This window comes from Tenrec ecaudatus, chromosome X (assembly GCF_050624435.1).
Source record: "Tenrec ecaudatus isolate mTenEca1 chromosome X, mTenEca1.hap1, whole genome shotgun sequence".
NCBI classification, from domain to species: domain Eukaryota; kingdom Metazoa; phylum Chordata; class Mammalia; order Afrosoricida; family Tenrecidae; genus Tenrec; species Tenrec ecaudatus.
The window spans coordinates 121,055,489-121,071,558 of record NC_134548.1 but is presented as its reverse complement, the minus strand read 5'-3'; the positions used below and the strand labels follow the sequence as shown (position 1 = coordinate 121,071,558).

Below are 16,070 nucleotides of genomic sequence, written 5' to 3'. Positions count from 1 at the left end.
TGTAATATTTTTTGATTATTTCATTGTGTAGTATGTACTTCATCGCTTTTAATATTTGAATGGTATTCCATATGGATGGTGTATGCTACATTTTGTCATTCATTTATCGTTTGTATATTTGAGTTGTTTTATGTTTTTGTCTGTTGTGAATGATATGAAAATTGTAATGCAAATTTAGTGTGTGTAGTTTTATTTATCTTGGCTATATATCCAGGGCTGGAATTGCTGGGTCATATGATAACTCTGTATTTAATGTTTTGATGAACTGATAAACTATTTCATAAAGTTCACCTAACTTTCCACTCCCATCAATGCCAGTTCTTCTTATTACTCTCCTTTTAAACAATGATATTCATGCTACTGTGTGTGAAGTTGTATCTTCTTGTGGTTTAAATTTGCATTTCTATATTGGCTAATGATGAGTATCTTGATGTTCATGATCTTATTGGCCATTCATTTTTCTTCTTTGATGAAATGTCTTTTCTGATCATGTGACCACATTTAAATGGAATTGTTTGCATTACTGAGTCACAAGACTTTTATATAATGAAAACTTTTGCTACAAGTCATCAAATAAGTGATTTGAAAGTATTTTTCCCATTCTGTGTATTTTCTTTATTTCCCTTAGTAATATCCTTTCAAGCACAATTTTTTAATTTGATGACCTTTTTTTCTTTTGCTGCTTTTGATTTTAGTGTTCATATTTAAGAAGGAGTTGACTAATCAAATATTTAATCCTGTTTTATTCTAAGAGCATTACACTTTTAAGACTTACAGTTTATCAATATGAGTTTTAGGCAATTTTTGTATAAGAGGATTAACATATGTCTCAGCACCATTTAAGAGATTGTTCATTCACCATTGAATAGTCATGGCATACTTGTCAAAATTCAGATAATCATAAATATGAGGATATATCCTGGGTTTTTCATTTTATGCCAGTACCACCCAGTGTTGATTATTATAGGTTTATGTTAAGTTTTAGAGTCTGAAATGGTGAGTGCGTTCTTCAACTTCATTCTATTTTGGCTATTGTGTAACGTTTTCAGTTTTTATTTTTATATTAAATCATTTGGGGGGGGAACTCATACAACTCTTATCACAATCCATACATACATACATTTTGTCAAGCACATTTGTATATTTGTTGCTATCATCATTCTCAAAACATTTCCTTTGTAATTGAGCCCTTCCTATCAGCTCCTCATTTTTGTCCCTCCATCCCCCATCCTCCATCCCTAATGAAGCCTCAATAATTTGCAAATTATTATTATTTTTTCATGCCTTACACTGAACGATGTCTCCCTTTACTCACTTTTCTGTTGTCCATCCCCCAGGGAGGAGGTTATCTACAGATCATTGTGATAGGTTCCCCCTTTCTACCACCACCTTCCCCTTGCCCTCCTGGTATCACTATTATCATTATTGGTTCTGAGGGGTTTATCTGTCCTGGATTCCCTGTGTTTCCAGCTCTTACCTGTACCCGTGTACATACTCTGGTCTAGCCAGATTATAAGGTAGAATTGGGGTCATGATAGTTGGGGGGAGGAAGCATTAAAGAACTAGGGGAAAGTTGTATGTTTCATCGGTGCTAGACTGCACCCTGACTGGCTCGTCTCCTCTCTACAACCCTTCTGTAAGGGGATGTCCAGTTGCCTACAGGTGGGCTTTGGGTCTCCACTCCGCACTCCCCCTCATTCACAATGATAAGATTTTTTTCTGAGTCTTTGATGCCTGATTCCTGATCCCTTTGACACCTCATGATCACGTAGGCTGGTGTGCTTCTTCCATGTGGACTTTGTTGCTTCTGATCTAGATGGCCGCTTGTTTATCTTCAAGCCTTTAAGATCCCAGACGCTATATCTTTTGATAACCGGGCACCATCAGCTTTCTTCACCACTTTTGTTTATGCACCTGCTTTGTCTTCAGCGATCTTGTCAGGAAATGCCAGTTTAATAGAACAAAGTATTCTTGCATTGAGGAAGTATTTGAATAGAGGCCCAATGAGCATGTGCTACCTTAGTACTAAACCTATAAATATATGCACATAGATCTATTTACCCATCGTGATATATAAATATATTTATATATGTACATGCCTGTATTTAGACCTCTATAAATATCTCCTGGTTATTTCCTCTATTTCCTTTTACTTCCCTGTGTAGGCCCACTATCATGTTCTGCTTTCATTTGGGTTTCAGTAATTTGTCTCGGTTACATTGCCCTTGATCAAGGCCTCCTACACCCTCCTTGCCATCAATTTTGGAACACTGTTGTTCCTTGGCCCTGGATTTGTTAACACCACTTCCTTTCCCCTGCCTCCCCGTCTCCCATGTCCCCCCACAATGGCTGGTCCCATTGTTTTCTCCTGCAGATTGTTTATCCCGCCTATCTCATTGAATCAGATTTCAATTTGTGTAAAAAATGTAATTGGTATTTTTATAAGGGTTGCCTTTGCATTAAGTCAACACAAAAATTTGGAGATAACTGGCCTCTTAGCAAGATTAAGTCTGATTCGTGAACATGGGTTGTTTGTCGATTTGTGTAGGTCTTTTTAAATTTCTTTTGACAATATCTGGAGTTTTCAGAGCATAACTTTTGCAATTCTTTTGTTAAATTGCTTTCAAAGTATTTTTTTTTTGCTTTTTGATGCTATTGTGAATCTGAATGTTTCCCCAATTTCATTCATTTCATTATTTCAGATTGTTCATTCAAGGTATGTAGGAATGTTCATTTTGCAGTTGATTTTGTATGTGCATTCTAAATTAGTTCAAAGAGTTTTGGGTAGACTCTTTAGAGCTTTCTTGATATAAGATCATGCCATTTATAAATAGAGTCTTACTTCTTTCTTTCAGTCTAGATCTTTTACCCCTGTGCCTTGCATAATTTCACTACTTAGCAACATCCAGTGAAATGTGAAATAGAGTGATTTTTTCTTGTTCCTGATATAATGTGGAAGTCATCTGTTAATTCACCATTAAATATGATGCTAACTGTTGGGTTTTCATAGATGCCCCCAGAATGTGTTAAGGAAACTGCCTTCAATTCCCACTCTGTTTTTTTCATGAAGAGGTTTTGTTGTGTTCATTTTGTGTGTCCCCTGAGATTATCACTTAAATTTTGTTTTTCACTCTATTGATAGAATGTATTGCTCTATCCTATTGATAAGATATATTGTTGGTTAACCTTGCATTCCTGGGATAATTTCCTCTAGGTTATGGTAATTCTGGCCTCCTAGAATGAGTTGGGAAGTGTTTCCTCCTTTTCTAATTTTCTGAAAAAATGTGATTGTGCTGTTTCCCCATTTCTGATCTGGATTCCTTTAGTTTTATTTTCTTGCCTAATTGTTCTGGCTAGAATATTTGGTTCAATACTTCAGAGAAGTGACAGAGCAAACATCACACTCATAGTCTAATCTTTCTGAAATACTTCTTCACCATGAAGTATGATAGAATTTTCATAGGTGTCTGTGTTAGGAAGGGTTCTCTGGAGAAACAAAACCAGGACACTTATGATTTTATATATATATATCATAGGATAGGTTTATACAGCAAGAAGGAACATAACAACTAATTAGTCCACACAGCAGCAAAGAGCATTCAGTTCATCTCATGTACAACAGTTAATATCCTAGCAGTTCTTCAACCAGCTGCTGGTTTCAAGGTCAAAGAAGCATACAGCAGAGTCCTCTCTCGGTCAAAGTAAGCAGTCTGCCCACAGACAACAAACAGCAGGTGGGTCACCAATAGTCAGTAATTCACGAACTTAGCAAAGCAGATCTGAATGGGATATGAAAAACAAGCAATGCAAAGTGACAAGATCCACTGGCCTCCAGCTCAAGTTCTGTACACACCAGCAATGTACAAAGCAAGTGTCAAAGGAACCTCAAGCTCTAGCAACATGATCCACAGGTTGACTTGGCCCAGAGGTAGTGTAGCTCACAGATGGAGCAGAGAACTAGCTAAAGCAGCAGCACACTCCAACACGCTCTGGTCACCAGAGAATAAGAGAGTGGGGGGCGGGCCTTGCAGAGCCATTTATCTCTTTGCCCTCCACTCATACTATGGCCTGATTACTCCCATGTGTTCCTATTGGCCAGGTTGGCACAATAAACCTACCAGTGTCCATTTTCTAATTGAAGAAACTTGCTATTGTTCTTACCTAGATAGGAATGTCACTCTTTTATATCTGAATTTTATTTCTTTGAGTTCTAGCTCTTCTGAGTGACTCCATTAAAATTTTATCAACTTTATTGAAATTAAGAAGCACCTTTTGTTTTCATTTATTTTCTTAATTTTCAATATCACGAATTTCTCCTAAAATCTTTATTATTTCCTTCCTTCTGCTTGGTTTAGTTTGCTCTCTTTTCCCAATGGTGAAAGGTAAGTTTATTGATTTTATTTGCTTTTTAATTTTCTTGCTATCGAAATGTTCCATCCACAAAGTCAACCCTTTTGTGGCATGGCATTTACTGTTTTGGAAAGTATATGCAAGTATTCCTTTATAGTTTACCAATTTCCAAATTTGTTTAGTTTCTCATGCTGTGTCAATTTATACTTAATTACACTTAAAAATATAACTACAGATTTTATATAAATACTTTTCCTGTTTTCTCTAAGATATAACTCCTTTTGTCTGCCTCTCTCTTGTCTCCTTTTGGCTTTATTGAATATTTCCTACTCAAAACTCTAAGTTACTGCCATTGAGTAAATTCCAACTTATTGCAACCCTACAGGACAAGGTAGTACTAACCCTGTGGGTTTCTGAGATTGTACCTCTTTACAGGAGTAAAACGCCTCATCTTTCTCCTGAGGAACTATGATGGATTCAAATCACGATCATTCTGTTAACATCCCAGCTCTCAAAAAAAGCTCAAATTCACTGCCAGCAGCTCAATGTTGACTCTTAGTGATAGCTATAGGACATGGTAGAAAAACTTCATGAGTTTCTGAGATTGTACATGGGAGTAGAAAGCCCCATCTTGGCTGGTGATTTTGAACTTCTGACCTTTACGATCGCACCCCGATGGGTCATCACTACACTACCAGGGCTCCTCTCCACTCTACTGTTGTTAATACACTTCATTCACTTCTTTTAAGGCTTAACCTAGAAATTACAATTTGTATTTACAGGGTCTAAAACAGTGGTTCTCAGCTTTTCTAATGCTTGGGGTATATATTACAATTGCCCTGTTCTTTTCTTTCTTTCTTATTTTCGACCCATGAGTGCCAGAGTCACTCTCATAAATCACGTGTCATAAATAGAATATAAATTTAAATTTCAAATGGAATCCAACGAAGTTTGCCTTTAATCTCCTAATGTTTTGCAAGCAGATTTCTCAGTTTACGACAATTGAAAAGTAGTTCAAAATGTCAAAATAATTAAATTTTCATTTTTATTGTATAAAATAACTTTGAAACAAGACACACAATATTGTTTGTTAAAAATTATATTGGGAGTGATGTAAAGAGAACATTTTATCCAATTCAAACAAGATACTGAGTTGGGAGAATTATTTGATTGTGAGTAGTCCAAAAAACAATAATTAAGAAAAACTATGTCCATTGATAGTTTGCATTATTCTCAGGTGTTCAATTTATATTTAATGATATAAATCCTTCGATTAGTATTGGAGTATCTCTCAGTAAAGTTTGAGGGTAGAATGTTAAACTATTTTATGCTTATAGCATTTTAATAATATTGGTGTATATTCATATATGTATATATATTGCAACACAGCATTCCAAAGTCAAGCGTTAATTTTTCTTACATTAACCGCCATTTGTATTATCTGTACCCTTGCCCTCTGATTAAAACATGTAATCGAGTAGTGATAAATTTGTACAATCTCAGTCATTGAATATGAACATAGACAATTATGTCTGAATCAATGACTTCTAAAATGTTAAGTTTATAGTTAGGAATCTAGAATATATGTTTACAAAACAATGCTATATAAAAATACATTTTCAATTAATCTTTATTCCTATAACATTGCAATGGAATTATTTGTGAATAGATTTATCCTCTGCATTAAAGTGCAATGATAGACGGTCTTATTTGTATTTCTACCTGCACCATACATAGTGCCTAAGATATAATAAATGATCAATGTATTTGTTGAAATTATAATAAGTGTTGAAAGAGGACATCTAATGCCTAACATATTTGATGAATGAATAAATTAGAATAATCCTGTTTAATGATTTCTTACACTTTTATTATAAATTAACTGGAGTTTCTATTTCTGGTCATTAACTTTGTATTCAACAGTTTAAAATACTAACCAACCAACCAACATCCCCACTCCCCACCCCAACCAGCTCCTTGATTTCTCTTCTTTCTTATGGACTACTCTCTATGCCCTTGGGTAAGAAAGTAATCGTTTTATAGGTTGTTTTCCTTCTCAAACAGTAGTTTCCTACAGTATTTGTCCTTTTGCGGTTGACAAATTTCATTCAGGAATTTAATGTTCTCTCAAGCCATGAGGTGTTACTGTGGTTTCTTAATGGTTTTTCAGGGATGCATATTGTTCCATTGAGTGTGCACCAGTGTTTCTTTATCCATTTTTCTACTGTTGGATGTTTAGACTGTTTCCATCTTCTCGCTATTATAAATAGCGTTGCGATGAACCTTGGTGTGTGTATGTACACCTGCCGATGCTATGGTCTTTAATTTTTTAGGGTACAGACTCAGCAGAGAGACTACTGGATCATATAGAATTTCTATTCCCAGGTTGTTTTAAATGGCACTACATCACTTTCCACGGTGATTGTATGTGTTTACAATCCAACCAGTAGTGTATGAGGGCTGTAATTTCTCAACACCCTCTCCAGCATGTGTTCGACTGTCATTGTTGGTGTCATGACTGGAATAAAGAAAATCATGGAATATTGGACAATCGGCTAAAGTAACTTAAAAGTCATAGATTCTTCAGGCTGAATATTGATGAAAATTATTTGGTGTTCATATATCATGAAGATTTTAGTAATTCAGGCTATATGTTAGATGAGAGCCATACCAATGTTTTTGTACATAAATACTGAGCTATCCACATATGTTAAAATAATTACGATTTGGTTTTTAAGTATTTCTACTTTGTGCCAGAGGAAATGATAGTTCTAGCTGTCTGACCTCACCGACTGTCTTATCTTTCTCATTTCGTGCCTTATCATCCGCCAAGGGTGATCTTTCTCTGGCATCAGGACCACAATTCTCAATATGAGGGAGTGAATTTGTTAATAATAGTCATTGAGGATATCTTGGCTGTGGAAGCAGTATTTGTGATAAAATTTTGGGCTGTGAGATACTGAGCTACTAGTGATGCAGGAGTGGGAGCCAAGGAAAGAAAGGAGGTAATAGATCTTATTACTCATTTTATGTTCTGTGGTTGCTCTTGAATGCAGATACGGTAAGGAAGCATTTACAATGGCAGGCATTCTTGGCAATATCTAGGTGCCAAGTTCACTGCTAAAATAGATTGAGAGGTAGTTTCTTAAAAGTGATGTTAAGGAGAAAAAGAGGTGTTCTCAAGAGCTTGAACAAATCACAGTGGCAGATCACGTTACAGGGACACAGTAGGAATATCTTTCACATTTGAAAAGTATTAGAAATATATATTTACATATATAATTTTAAAATGATAAGTGTGTATAGCCTCATTGTGAAAATGTCAAACAGGATTAACGAAACGTGAAAACTTCCTTAATGGTATTCATCATTTGGTGTGTGTCCTTTCAGCTATTTTTCTAGTACTTGTTTTATTAGGTTGGATCGTGGAATTCAGTTGACCTGAAAGTCAGGATCCTGCTTTTGGTTTCAGGTTTAATAATTTCTCCCCTTCTTTCTCTTCTTTATAGGCTTGCTATGGATGTTCTTCCGGATCAAAGTGTGACTGTAGCAGTGTAAAAGGAGAGAAGGTGAGATCTAGGATGGGACTTTGCACGCATAGGAAACCATGTAAAATCATTTATGAATAAGTATTTTATATCGTTCTTTTGGCTTTACATGTAAGTAAATAATATGAATTCTACTGTTCTGCTTCTTTTAGACAATTGTAAGATTTAGATGGGCTATTTTAGGGATCAGCAAATATTCTCTATAAAAGGCCATGCAGTAAGTATTTTAGATTTTTTTGTCCATGTAAGGTCTCCATCACATATTCTTCACTTCTTTTTTTAACAGATGTATAAAAATATGTTTTCCCAAAAAAACATTCTAAGTTATTGGGCCATATAAAAATAGGCCTGTGGTTGCATTTGGCTTCGGAAATGTAGTTTACCAACTCCTAGTACATCTTGTTGAAGTCACTGACTTTATATTCAAAACAGGCTGAAGATTAAGCATTTATGAAGTTACTACTCTGCTGGATCCCATTGTAGACACTTTCATGTATTTCATCTACTCCATAACAGCTCAGTTACTGATGAATCTCTGTTTTCCTAACACCCTTTCCACAACATCTGCTATTATACAGCCAACTCTATTGCCATTGAGTTGACTCTGACTCATAGTGTCTATAGGAGTACAGAGTCGCACGACCTCACTGGATTTCCAAGATTGCAAATTTTTACAGATGCAGACTGTGGCATCTTTCTCCTGAGGAAGTGGGGTCGTAACACTGACCTATTGATTGGTGCCCATGCACTTGGCTACCAGGGATTTATCTCCTATTATAAAGATATTATTACTACAATGTAGGTGATGCCTACATAATAAAAACATTAATGATTGACACTGAACTGGGAAATTAGAATGGGGTTGTGATTTGTGACCTAATGAAAGTTTTACTAGGAGAAAAGGAATCAGATTATAGTCTATGCTCATTGGGCCTCAATAAATGCTTTTGAATAATTGAAAGAATGTTAATAATGGCATTCTCTCATTTGTATTTGCTTTAGTGATATGGAAGGTCCCCAAACATAGTAAGGGCATTTTTTAAAAAGTCCCAGAGTAAAGAAATCTATTCATTTATATTTATATTTGTTTTGCAATGCTGTATTTCTAAGCCCCATTTGACCCTCCTTAATATATTTATTAATGTTAACTGAATAGCATTACAAGACATCTATATGGGTGATGTTAAATTGAGGGGAACAGCATTTAAAGGTTTTAAAAAGTTTATATTGTTGCTGTTGTTGAGAACATCCCTGGCAAAGCATACCATTTCACCAGTTTCTACATGTTCCATTCAGTGACACTGATTACATGCTTTGAGTTGCATGACCATTTTCATCTCCTCTTCTGAGTTGTTTCTCCTTTATTAACATGAACTCATACACCTGAAGCTTTCCATCTAATCTTTCTGACTTGCCGTTGTCACTTTGATCCTAAATATGTTCTTAAAAGAGTATAATGCTCAAGGCAGACTTTGTTTCTTTTACTAGTTGAGCTAATCTATTGTTTGGTTTTTAAAAGACTTCAAGGGATATTTTTGTTTAAAGTTTAAAGATTATCCCAGAGCAGTAGTTTCTGGGGTGAGGGGAATAGATTTGTAGCGAAGGCACTTTCTGTACTGGTAAAAGTACCAAGAAGGATGAAATTGTGATAATGGCTGAATGACTTTTATCAGACTAATACGTTTCCTTTAAATAACAGGTAAGTATTCTGAATAAAATAATAGCTGTTTGAAGCTCTAAGAAAGTGAACAATGTAGGCAGGACGTGGAGAGTATTTGCTTCTTGCAAGAGGGAATTAGACTTGGTAAACCTGCGTTTATGTGACTTTTCTCCAAGGTGCACCCCAACAAAGGATGGCTAGAACTGAGGCAAAAAAAACCACAACAAACGCTTATTGGCCTTAAAAGTCAGATGAAGGATTTAAGGAAGCCATAATGACCTAAGAGTGAGGGGGAACCCAATTACATGCACATAATCTCCACCCATATCCTTCATTGAATGTATCTGCATGTGGGATCATTTATGCACTCCAGGAAAATGAAACCATTGGAAAACTGAAATAAGTTAGCATAGACTTAGTTTCTCTCTACTGATGGGATGAACAGAGTTTTGAATTTTAGTTCAGGTGAGTTGACTATTTGCAAAAAGCCAAAATTGATGCCCTTCATGGAAAGGTAACAGAAACTGGAACCTCTGTAAGTCACCTACAGTATCCAGTATGTAATACAAAAATATTAGATGTGAAAATTAACAAGTAAAAGTGACTGACTTATGGTTAAAAATATCAATACATTAAAATACTTTTGAAGTAACACTGATTGTGTTAGTCCGGAGAGAGTAAAGAAACTAATCCATAGACACTCATATATATAAGAAAGAGGTTTATATACAAGAACAATTTAATATTGAAAAACCGTGCCAGCCCAGTCCAGATCAAGTCTATAGGTCCAATATTAGCGCATTTGTCCTATACTAATTGATAAAGTCCTCTTCAGACTCACAAAATACATGCAACAATTCTGAATGCAGGACAATCATAGTCCAGTGGGTAGAAAGTTGTTGGATCCAGTGACGTCACGTTGTAAGCATCCCAGCACTGCGGGGTCTCTACCTGGCTTCTCCAACTCCAGAAAATAGGGTAGGTCCATGTGGCTTTTCTAGCTTCCAGGGTGTAGAGCCATGTGTCTTGTCAGTAGAGCATATCTACGGGAGTGAGTGGAGAGAGAGAGTCTCTCCTGACTCCAAGGTGGAAATACAGGAATTCACAAAATTCTCATGCCCACACAGAGGTCTCATTTGCTATGATCTGATTGACAGGCTAGACTCCACCCCTTCACTCTTAATCCTTTCTAGTCACAAACTGACACCAGATTATGTAACTATCACACTGATGTTGGAGTTTACAGAAAGAAATTTAAAGCAGTTACTATAAATATATTAGATGATGTAAAGAATCATTTGCTCATACTAAGAAAACTGATAAGCAAATCACAACAAAGCTATAGAAAGTATTTAAAATGGAAAATATAGATCTAGAAAGCTAGATTTTAGTAATAAACAACTCATTGAATGCACTTAACAGCAGAAAGGAGACAACAGTAGGAAGGTTAAGAAAGCTTAAAGGTAATTCCAAAGACATTATCCAGTCTGAATAATCAAACCCTAACTCACTATCATTGAGGCGATTCTGACCCAGGTTAGGGCTTTATGGGCTACAAATCTTTATGAGAGCATATAGCTTCAACTTTATGCAGCATTTTGGCTAGTGGGTTTGGCCCATTGTACTGGCGATTAGTGGTTCAACACTTACCCAACAGTGCCACCAGGGCTCTTAGAAGAACAGAGACAACACTGAACAGAACCTCAATGATATGTAAGATGACATCAAACTCTGTAATCCAAAGGTAAATGATGTGTTCTAGAAAGGCATGAGAGTAAAAAATCATAATGAATCGGGCCGTAATAATGGCAAAGATTTGATGAAAAACATAAATTTAAAGGTATAAGAAATTCAGCAAACCTTGTGCAGGATAGAAATAAAACACTTAGGCACATCATAATGAAACTACTGGAAAGCTGGAAGTAAATAAATCTTGAGAGGCTAGAAAAAATATGCATTATAAATGATACAAATGATAACTAATTTCTCATCGGAAAGTGAATATGGAAGATAATTTTAAAACATCAGGGAGTTAAATCAAGCAACAAAACCCACAAATGCAATTAGAAACTATAGAAAATTTACCTTTTAAAAAACCTTGGAAAAATTAAAACTTTCCAGTTACTGAAAAAATGAGAGAAATCTTTACCAGAATATGCACACTAAAAGAAATACAATGCAAAATGAAGTTATTATGACAAATAAGAAATGAGACACTAAGTGTATAGGTGGATTTATAGGAAGGGATGAAAATCAGTATAATTGTGAATATGTGGATAAATGTAAAAGATCATCTTTTGCTCACTTTAAAACATGGTTTAAAGAGGGTGATTCTGAAAGTTAAAAGTTCATAGAAAATGGAATTCAAACATCATAGATTTTTCCATAAATATTTTGAAATATATACACATACATGTACATACACACATATATACATATATAAAGCAGTGAATTATGTGGCACATAACTAGATGGAGGTCTGGGAAGTCCAACTCGATAAGACCTAACAAAAGCAACAACACTACATATGACAGATATAGCACAAAAGATGTCACGTAAATGAAGCTCTACTGTTGCAATGCTCTTAGATTTTCCATGATACAGGTCAAGATTAATATTCAGTAGACTATGATGAGTTATGCCTATATCTTCTAATCTTGTAACTTACCATAGCAATAAATTCAATTAAGAAATATGAATGCAACAATAGGAATATTTAATCCAAACAAAAGCAGAAAAGGAGATTAAAATTCAAAACCAAACTCACTGCCATTAAGTCAAATCCAACCCACAGCTATCTTATAGGCCATGATAGAATGGCTTCCTGTGAATTTTTGAGACTGTAAATCTTTACAGGAGGAAAGCCTCATCTTTCTCCTGCAGAATGGCTGACGGTTTTGAAATGCTGATCTTGAGTTTAGTAGTTAAGCACGTAACCCATTTTACCACTGAGGCTCCTTCAGAAATGAGAAACAGAGGGATAAAATAGAGAAAAGAAAAACACAGAAGAAAGCAAAAATTTAAACTTAAATTCCTTAATACCTCTTAACAATAATATAAATAATATAAAAACTCCAATGAAAAAGGAAGAGATTATTAAAATGAGTTAATAGACAAGACTCAATCATAGGTTTCTTCCATAAGAAATGCTCTTTAAATGTAAATGTAGAGATGTGTTGGAAGTAAAAATATATGTTGTAAAAAGATTAAACGTTAGAAAATTGCAGTTATGATATGAATATAAAATGAGTTAGACTTAGGGGAATGATTGTTACAAGAAACATATAAGAAAATCTTGCAATTACCATAGTTTCAATTCATTACCAAAAAAATTTTAATCTTAAGTAACAGGTTAAAAATACATGAAGCTACAGGTGACAAAATTTACGTCAACAAATCTATATAGTAAAAAAGAAGCAAAGAAAGAAATCTATATAGTTGTAGCTCTTAACACTCCTCCCTCAATCACTGATAGAATAATTAGGGACAAAAACTTAGTAAAGGCATACATGACGTTTTTCAAGACCACATGGAATTTTAACCAATATAGACCATATAGTGATCCATAATATGAGATGCAGTAAATATAAAAAAATTGAAAACACTAGTGTGTATTCTGTGGCCTCAATGGAATGAAATCATTAAAAATAAGAAAACTAGAAAATCAGCTATGTGCACATTACAAAACACCCTTCTAAATAACTTTGTCTAATAGACAAAGGAAGAAATCAAATGGAAAATTACAAAAAATTCAAATCATTTCATGATGAAAATACATTTTAGAAATTATTGTATGGAGCTAAAGCAGGACTTAGTGAAAAATTTATGAATTTTTAATGCCTGTGTTAGAAAATAAGAGTTTAAGATTTCTGACCTAACTTTTCTCACTTCAGAAACTAAAAAAGAACAATACAGTAAATACAAGTAAGAGAAAGAAAGGGTATAGATAAAATGGAAATGTGTGCACTGGAAAAATTACATAGCCAAAAATTGGTACATTAAAATTATTAATAAAAGTAATAGGTATGTAGCAAAAATGATAACAAAGAGAGAATATTATAAAACCAATATCAGGAATGAGCCTACTGATATCAAAATGATGGATAAGGGGATATTATAAAGCAGACTATTTACAATACATTTGAAAAATAAATTGAGTTAGATAAATTCCTCGAAAAACATATATTACCAAAAGTACAATAAATAAATAAATAATAAAATTAACAGACTTAAATCTAATTTAAGAGATTGGACTTAAACTCTTCCCACAAAAAAAATACAACCCAAATCCTAAATGGTTTACTGGTAAATTCTATGAAAGGGATAATATCAATACTATGTATCTTTTTTTTTTTTCAGAAAACATAGGCATATGGAATACTTTTCTAGTAATTTTATGTAGTGAGGATTGCCCTGATACCAAAATCAAACAAAGTCATTACAAAGAAGAAAAATTAGAGTAAAATATTAACATAAATTCTTAATAAAATTTAGTAAATTGGATCCCACTATATATCAAGTGGATAAAATGTTATGACCTCATGAGGTTTATCCTACAAATGCATCAATGGTTTAATATTTAAATTAGATAACATTTAAAAATATTAAAAGACTGGAAATGTAGCTTAACAAACATCAATAAACCTAATATTATTAATATAATCATCTTAATAGATTCAGAAGAAGAATTTAACAAAATTCAACATCAATTTTTTTCCCAACATCAATTCTTATTTAAAAATAAGTGAATTAGGAATAGGAAGAATTTTCTCAAACTAAAAATGGGGCATCTACCACAAACCCATAATCAAAATAATACTCAGTACAGAAAAGCTAAACTGCTTCCTTTTGTGGTCAGGAGCAAGTCATTGATATCTGGTCTTACCACTGACATTCAACATTGCCAGTGTAGCAAGACATGGGAAAGGATTTAGATTGTAAAGGAAATAAATGTTTCTCTCTTTTTTTTAAGTTTGTTGTTGTTATTTCAAAGACATGAGTGTTTTGGTAGGCTGGTTGGGTTCTCTAGAAAAGCAAAATCAATGGCTCACACAGGTGTAGAAGTTGATAAGTCCAGTCTTTGAAGTCAGATATTAAATTAGAGACTTTTCCTGACTCACACACCTGCTGGGGCTAATGAACCAGGAAGTGGGGAAATGAACCAGGAAGCAGGAAGACCACAGACTGGTAGAGGCACTGATGAATGAATACAAAGTCCGTTAGGGCAGACTGAAGAACGGGATGAATCCAAGGCTGGTAAGCAATATAGTAGGCCACTGATAAATAGCAGAGTTGGCAGGCATTATGATAGGCTGTTGGCACAAGTCTAAAGAAACAGAAGATGATGAGACAGATGCAAGTTCCAGACCAGCCAAAAGCTTTCTCACAGTCTGCTCAATTCAGAGTAGACCACAGCCCTGAGAACACTTTCTTTCAATTGCTTTAGGGAAATTCCCTGGCGAAGGATGCCGCACTCTTCCTTAAACCTCTTGCAAATCCCATCATGGAGTCGATTACACTGTTGAGTCACATAATGGGGAATTGCCAGGTTCTGCCTAACCAATACAACTATGATCCAAACTTATGCACCAACCAGAGTTTGAAGAATTCTATCAACACCTTCAGTCAAAAATTGATGAAACATGCAATCAAGATGTATTGATAATTATTGGCGAATAGTATGTAAAAGTTGGAAACAAAAAGGAAGGAAAATCTGTTCTTGGTGATAGAATCAGGAGATTACATGACAGAGTTTTTTGCAAGACCAACAACTTCTTCAAGGCAATGCCTTTTTTCAAAAGCACAAAAAGCATGTAAAGTCCCCAGATGGAAAACACAAAAATCAAATTGACTACATTTGTGGCAAGAGAAAAACTGGACTTTTTACTCCCATAAACAGGGGGTCACTATGAGTCAGCATTGATTCAATGACAGTGAGTGGCAAGAGACGATGGAGAAGCTCAATATCAGCAGCTAAAGCCAGATCACGGGCTGGCTCTAGAAGACACCATCAATTGCTAATATGTAAGTTCAGGTTTAAATTGAGGAAAATAAAAATAAGTCCATGAGCGCCAACATATTAACTTGAATCTCTCCCACCTGAATTTGAGAACAACTCAAGAACAGATGTGATGATGTATTGAACACTACGTACAAAAGACCCGATGAGCTGTGGGAGGGCATCATACATGTAGAAAGAAAAATGCCATTAAAAAGATAAGAAAGAAAGAAATCAAAGTGGATGTCAGAAGAGACTCTGAAACTTGCTAAAAATCATAGAGTAGTTAAGGCAAAAAGGAGAAATGATACGTAGCTAAGGCAAAAAGAAGAAATGATAAAGACAAAGCATCTAACAGAAAATTTGAAAGGGCAGTTCAAGACGACAAAGTAAAATATTATAATTATGAAAAGATCTAGAGTTAGAAAACCAAAAAGGAAGAATATGCTCAGCATATCTTAAACTGAAAGAACTGAAGAAAAAAATCAAGCCTTGAGTTTCAATATTGACAGAT

At 34.7% G+C, this 16,070-nt stretch overlaps 1 protein-coding gene across 1 annotated transcript in view; it reads left to right on the top strand.

The window, feature by feature from the left end:
* COL4A5 (collagen type IV alpha 5 chain) overlaps positions 1–16,070 on the top strand; it is a 295,236-nt gene that overhangs the window by 110,914 nt on the left and 168,252 nt on the right. The window contains exon 2 of the mRNA XM_075538728.1: positions 7,860–7,919. Coding sequence (XP_075394843.1) covers positions 7,860–7,919 — 60 coding nt within the window. The remainder of the gene's footprint in view (positions 1–7,859; positions 7,920–16,070) is intronic.